Below are 7,220 nucleotides of genomic sequence, written 5' to 3' on the forward strand. Positions count from 1 at the left end.
GTGATTCCTTTGAGTCAATATGAATGGTTGTTCAAAACAGAAACAAGTGTCTATAGAATTTTTGGAACTTTGCTGTGTGTGAATGTGTGACTGGAGGTTGGCTGGTCTCTGAGACTCACTTATTGGTCTTGATTTTGACGTCTTTTCCCCTCTGGAGTTCTCGGCCATCTTTGTACCACTGGAAGGAGGGGCTGGGGTTCCCTGACGCCTCACACTTCAGATACAGTCTCTCCCCCTCCATTAGAGACTGGCCCCGCATCGGCCGCAACTTAGGGGCCGCAGCTAGGGAGAGAGAGAGAGACACAGAGAGAGAGAGAGAGAGAGAAAGAGAGAGAGAGAGAGAACGAGAGAGAGACACACACATAGAGAGAGAGAGACACAGAGAGAGAGAGAGAGAGACACACAGAAAGAGAGAGAGAGAACGAGAGAGAGACACACATAGAGAGACACACAGAGAGAGATAGAGAGATAGAGATAGAGAGAGAGAGACACAGAGAGAAAGAGAGAGAGAGAGAGAGAGAGAGAGAGAGAGAGAGAGAGAGAGAAAGAGAGAGAGAGAGAGAGAATGAATGAATGAATGAATGAAATGTCTCTGTTCCTTTAGAACTTCTGTGAGTGTAATGTTTACAGTTAATTTTTGATTGTTTATTTTACTTTTGTTAATGATCTATTTCACTTGCTTTGGCAATGTAAACATATGTTTCCCATGTCAATAAAGCCCTTTGAATTAAATTGAATTGAGAGAGCGAGAGAGAGAGAGAGAGAGACAGAGAGAGAAAGAGAGAGATGGGTGGGTAGGTAGGGAGAGAGTTAAAAATAAGAAGGATAGAGGCAAAAGTTAGAAACAAGGCTAACATTATTTCTTCATCAACTGCAGGACCCCAGGTGAACCCTGACCCCAGCTGGCGTTTTGACATGGGCTCTTGACACTTTACTAATTGATTCTCTGTTCCAAACCACCTCCGTTACAGAGCAGCTCAGTATACACTAACACTGAACTGAATCCTGGAGAGTCAGTTTTCACCTTTTGCATTTCTTTGTCTCTTTAAAAAGAGAGGGACGCATTTTGAGGAGTTGAAGCTTTTCTAGCTAGCCTCTGCAGTAGAGCTTTGATAAGGAGTGCTGTGTTTTCCAACCTCGCTCTGCCATCAACTGGTCAACTAGCACAGTGTGAATCTCTGGAGACCCTCACTCTCTTCCCCTTAAAAATATAACAGCCTGCAACACTGACATGAGCCGGAGCAGGAAGCACAAAGAGGTCCACTATGGAACACCGTTTGGGTCTTTGCATGTCAAAAAACATACACATCAAATAGCACTGTTTGAGCGTCATATAAGCTTGTTGACCAATCAGGACTTGAATATGACTGCACCTCACATAATAATTTAACACGTTCATACATTTTTTACATAGTTATTTCACATTAATTACACTATCACTCGTATTTCATATGTCACAGCAGTTCACCGATATGTATACTATTATGCTGGTAAAGGTTTGTTTAGTGCACCTGTCACTGCTTCACTTGAGAGCAGACACACTACCCAAGCTCTGGGACAGTGCTGGTCAGGAAAAAAAAGGTAGCTAGCTGATGCATGCAAAATTTGTTCTTCCCCAAAAACATAGCAAAACAAGATAATCTGTTTCAGTAGCTATAGTTAGCTAACTAACTATCTAGCTAGGTATCATAATCTAAAATATCCCTCATTTATAAGACTGTGCTTATTTGATTAATGATTGTCGAATCCACCTATGTGAAGCTAGACATAATAAGGATTAGCCACAATAGTGTAATTTGCGGTTCGCCTTCAAAATAAAAGTCTCTCACTGAAAGTGATGCAAATGAAAACAAATAGCGCCATAATGGAATTGATCATGCTAAACGAGTTTTGAATGTTTTTATATAATTTCAACAAAAGACAATAATTTGTGAATTTGACAAAAATCTGTTGAAATTACACTGTGGATGTATTCGACTTTAGAATTGCAGATGTGTGTGTGATGTGGTCAGATGTGTGTGTGATGTGTAATGTGCTTCTTCCATTAAACTCAGCTTAACCTGGACATCCGCCTCATCCTTGTTCTGACCGGACATTCTGTAGTGGTTTCTACCGGCCTTAAGCCAGCATCTAAGATTTCTTATTACATTCACGGTCCCTCGGTTCTCTACAACCCTACCTGTTTTTCAGTATTGAACACTATTCCAGAGGAAAAACAATACGACCTGGATGTTTTGGAGTCTGATAACTCTTAGGAGGTCTTCGCGAAAAAAGCACTTGGGTACTAAGTAGACTGATACCCCATTTCATTGATCCCAAATACTTAGGTAAAGCTGTACAGTGCAATATGAATGTCAAAATGCACAATAGGCAGACTGGGGAGGTGATTTCCCACAGCCAAAGTCCTGCAATAAGAGCTACAATGCTAATATTTACGTAAACTCTTCGCAGTTGTGTTCTGTGGGTGTTACCAAGTAGACTGATACGGCATTTCATTGATCCACATTCCAACACTCCAACCTGGTTTAACATTATCTAGTCTCAATATGGCATGATTCCACCAACAGTAACCGTGTGCGTCACTTTCAGAGGGACTTTTATTTAGAAGGCGAACTGCAAATTCCACTATTGTGACTAATCCTTATTGTGGCTACCTTCACAATACATAACCCGGTCTGGTCAAGCCTCAATGGAGCTAGCTGGCTGCTTATAACGTCAGCTTTGGGCAACAAGGTTAGGTAGCTGGCTAGCTAGTTATTTTCATAGGAGAACAACAAGTGGCTACCTAGCTAATACTTACTCACATGGATTCCTAAATCATTGCTAAGAATATTGAAGAATACTGCAGTTTCACTGGTCATTGTTTTCAGGCTGCTTAGCTAGTACGGTACCACGCTAAAACTAGCTAAATACACTGACATGAGCCAGAGCAGGGGAGGACAAAGGAAATACACTGACATGAGCCAGAGCAGGGGAGGACAAAGGAAATACACTGACATGAGCCAGAGCAGGGGAGCACAAAGGAAATACACTGACATGAGCCAGAACAGGGGAGCACAAAGGAAATACACTGACATGAGCCAGAGCAGGGGAGCACAAAGGAAATACACTGACATGAGCCAGAGCAGGGGAGGACAAAGGAAATACACTGACATGAGCCAGAGCAGGGGAGCACAAAGGAAATACACTGACATGAGCCAGAGCAGGGGAGGACAAAGGAAATACACTGACATGAGCCAGAGCAGGGGAGCACAAAGGAAATACACTGCCATGAGCCAGAACAGGGGAGCACAAAGGAAATACACTGACATGAGCCAGAGCAGGGGAGGACAAAGGAAATACACTGACATGAGCTAGAGCAGGGGAGCACAAAGGAAATACACTGACATGAGCCAGAGCAGGGGAGGACAAAGGAAATACACTGACATGAGCCAGAACAGGGGAGCACAAAGGAAATACACTGACATGAGCCAGAACAGGGGAGCACAAAGGAAATACACTGACATGAGCCAGAGCAGGGGAGGACAAAGGAAATACACTGACATGAGCCAGAACAGGGGAGCACAAAGGAAATACACTGACATGAGCCAGAACAGGGGAGCACAAAGGAAATACAAACACAAGAGACAACAGCAGCATAGTGATTGAATAGCTGCACACACACAGGCATGCACACATACACACACAAGTGGACACACGCAAGCATGCACGTGTACACACGGGAATACACGCACACACACACACACAGTCCATCGACAATTGAGAAAAAATCAAGAGCGAACCCTGTTGTTAAAGTGCCCTCCTTATTGCATCACCATCTTGCCTTCTCTCTTTTAATGATCCTCTCTCTCTCTCCACACTACCCTCTCCACAATGATCCTCTCTCTCTCCACACTACCCTCTCCACAATGATCCTCTCTCTCTCCACACTACCCTCTCCATAATGATCTTCTCTCTCTCTATACTACCCTCTCCATAATGACCGTCTCTCTATACTACCCTCTCCATAATGATCGTCTCTCTATACTACCCTCTCCATAATGATCGTCTCTCTCTCTATACTACCCTCTCCATAATGATTTTCTCTCTCTCTATACTACCCTCTCCACAATGATCCTCTCTCTCTCCACACTACCCTCTCCATAATGATCGTCTCTCTATACTACCCTCTCCATAATGATCGTCTCTCTATACTACCCTCTCCATAATGATCGTCTCTCTATACTACCCTCTCCATAATGATCGTCTCTCTCTCTATACTACCCTCTCCATAATGATCGTCTCTCTATACTACCCTCTCCATAATGATCTTCTCTCTCTCTATACTACCCTCTCCATAATGATCGTCTCTCTATACTACCCTCTACATAATGATCTTCTCTCTCTCTATACTACCCTCTACATAATGATCTTCTCTCTCTCTATACTACCCTCTCCATAATGATCGTCTCTCTATACTACCCTCTCCATAATGATCGTCTCTCCATACTACCCTCTCCATAATGATCTTCTCTCTCTCTATACTACCCTCTCCATAATGATCATCTCTCTCTCCATGCTACCCTCTCCATAAGGATCTCATCTCTCTCTATACTACACTCTCCATAATGATCCCCTCTCTCTCTATACTACCCTCTCCATAATGATCGTCTCTCTATACTTTTCATCGATGCCTTTTAAGAAAGGCATTGATGTTTATGGTTAGGTACAGTCGTGCAACGATTGTGCTTATTTCGCAAATGCGCTTTTGTTAAATCATCCCCCGTTTGGCGAAGTTGGCTGTCTTTGTTAGGAAGAAATAGTCTTCACACAGTTCGCAACGAGCCAGGCGGCCCAAACTGCTGCATATACCCTGACTCTGTTGCAAGAGAAGTGACACAATTTTCCTAGTTAAACTAAATTCATGTTAGCAGGCAATATTAACTAAATATGCAGGTTTAAAAATATATACTTGCGTATTGATTTGAAGAAAGGCATTGATGTTTAAGGTTAGGTACACGTTGGAGCAACGACAGTCCTTTTCGCGAATGCGCACTGCATCGATTATATGCAACGCAGGCCACGCTAGATAAACTAGTAATATCATCAACCATGTGTAGTTAACTAGTGATTATGATTGATTGATTGATTGTTTTTTTTAACATAAGTTTAAAGCTAGCTAGCAACTTACCTTGGCTTCTACTGCATTCGCGTAACAGGCAGGCTCCTCGTGGAGTGCAATGAGAGGCAGGTGGTTAGAGCGTTGGACTAGTTAACTGTAAGGTTGCAAGATTGAATCCCCGAGCTGACAAGGTAAAAATCTGTTGTTTTGCCCCCTGAACAAGGCAGTTAACCCACCGTTCCTAGGCCATCATTGAAATTAAGAATGTGTTCTTAACTGACTTGCCTAGTTAAATAAAGGATAAATAAAGGTGTAAAAAAAAAAAATCTGTGTCCAAAAATACCGATTTCCGATTGTTATGAAAACTTGAAATCGGCCCTAATTAATCGGCCATTCCGATTAATCGGTCGACCTCTACTCTCTATACTACCCTCTCCACAATGATCCCCTCTCTCTCTATACTACCCTCTCCATAATGATCATCTCTCTCTCCATGCTACCCTCTCCATAATGATCGTCTCTCTATACTACCCTCTCCATAATGATCATCTCTCTCTCCATGCTACCCTCTCCATAATGATCCTTTCTCTATACTACCCTCTCCATAATGATCCCCTCTCTCTCTATACTACCCTCTCCACAATGATCCTTTCTCTCTCTATACTACCCTCTCCATAATGATCCCCTCTCTCTATACTACCCTCTCCATAATTATCCTCTCTCTTTCTCTATACTACCCTCTCCATAATAATCCTGTTTCTATATTACACTTTCTATAATGACCATCTCTCTCTCTATACTACCCTCTCCATAATTACCCTCTCTCTCTTTACTACCCACTTCATTAGTATCTTCTCTCCATAATACCCTCTCCATAGTGATCCTCTCACTATACTACCCTCTCCATCATGATCCTCTCTCTACTGTCCTCTCCCCTTAAGCATCTCTCTCTCCACATACCGTCCTCTCCCTTTCTCTCTAATAATGAATCAAAGACATCTGGGAAATATTGTATACACACTTTACGCACTGTACACAGATGCACACATGCACATCTGGCACTGACACACCACCTGCGTGTGTGTGATACCAAACTTGCTGAGCCAAGCCTTCTATATCATTGAGTGATCTGAGGATGCCGCTGTTCGGACACATGGGGCAGGGCCTAGCCGGAATAGAACACAATCTGACCAATCAGACATGACCAGCACTCACAGGCTTCCATCAAGGGGTCCTCTCAAGGTCAGCTGATGCTCACACTGCCTCCCCCCTCCTCCCTCCACTCTTCTCCATCTCCTCTCCCCCTCTTCCCCTTCTTCTCTCCCTCCAGAGAAAGGCAGCAACAAAATTGATCAGATTTTTTGGTAAGCGTGATTCAATAACAGAGAGTGATATGAAAGCCAAATCAATTAGGACTGTTCACAGCAGGGTGTGTGTCACAGTGCCAAGCCAACTCATGTTGAGAAACAAAGCACATGGACACATGGAGGGAGGGGATCTATAGACCGGGGTGTGAAGGCGATACCACAGTATATTCATCAGCTATATGTTATATGCGAAACAGAATGTTGGTAGTTAATGCTGTGTGTGTTTGGTGAATGTATGAACATATGTTAGGGTGGCGTTCTGCATATGTATCAGTGTGTGTGTGTGTGTGTGTGTGTGTGTGTGTGTGTGTGTGTGTGTGTGTGTGTGTGTGTGTGTGTGTGTGTGTGTGTGTGTGTGTGTGTGTGTGTGTGTGTGTGTGTGTGTGTGTATGAAAGTGAGAAGCACTTCTATCTCAGTCTCAGATCGGTGTGATTTCTGCAGCGCACAGCTGTCACCATGGAAACCAGAGCGGGAGAGGGAGTGAGAGAGAGGGAGAGAGTAAGGCAGAGAGAGAGAGAGAGAGGGAGGGAGGCAAGAGAGGGAGAGATGCGCATTCGAGTATGTGTCCCTCCATGACATGCTCTCTCTGTTTCTCTCTCTCGCTCTCTGTCTCTGTTTCTCTCTGTCTCTCTGTCTCTCACTCTCTCTCTCTCTGTCTCTGTTTCTCTCTCTCTCTGTCTCTGTTTCTCTCTCTCTCTCTCTGTCTCTGTTTCTCTCTCTCTCTCTCTGTCTCTGTTTCTCTCTGTCTCTC

The 7,220-nt window shown here is 43.6% G+C and overlaps 1 protein-coding gene across 1 annotated transcript in view; it reads right to left on the reverse strand.

Annotated features, from left to right (window-relative positions):
- LOC120062152 (pro-neuregulin-2, membrane-bound isoform-like) overlaps positions 1 to 7,220 on the reverse strand; it is a 34,443-nt gene that overhangs the window by 21,523 nt on the left and 5,700 nt on the right. The window contains exon 3 of the mRNA XM_039011958.1: positions 120 to 282. Within this exon, the coding sequence (XP_038867886.1) occupies positions 120 to 282 (163 nt within the window). The remainder of the gene's footprint in view (positions 1 to 119; positions 283 to 7,220) is intronic.

This window comes from Salvelinus namaycush, chromosome 17 (genome assembly GCF_016432855.1).
Source record: "Salvelinus namaycush isolate Seneca chromosome 17, SaNama_1.0, whole genome shotgun sequence".
Taxonomy (NCBI): Eukaryota; Metazoa; Chordata; class Actinopteri; order Salmoniformes; family Salmonidae; genus Salvelinus; species Salvelinus namaycush.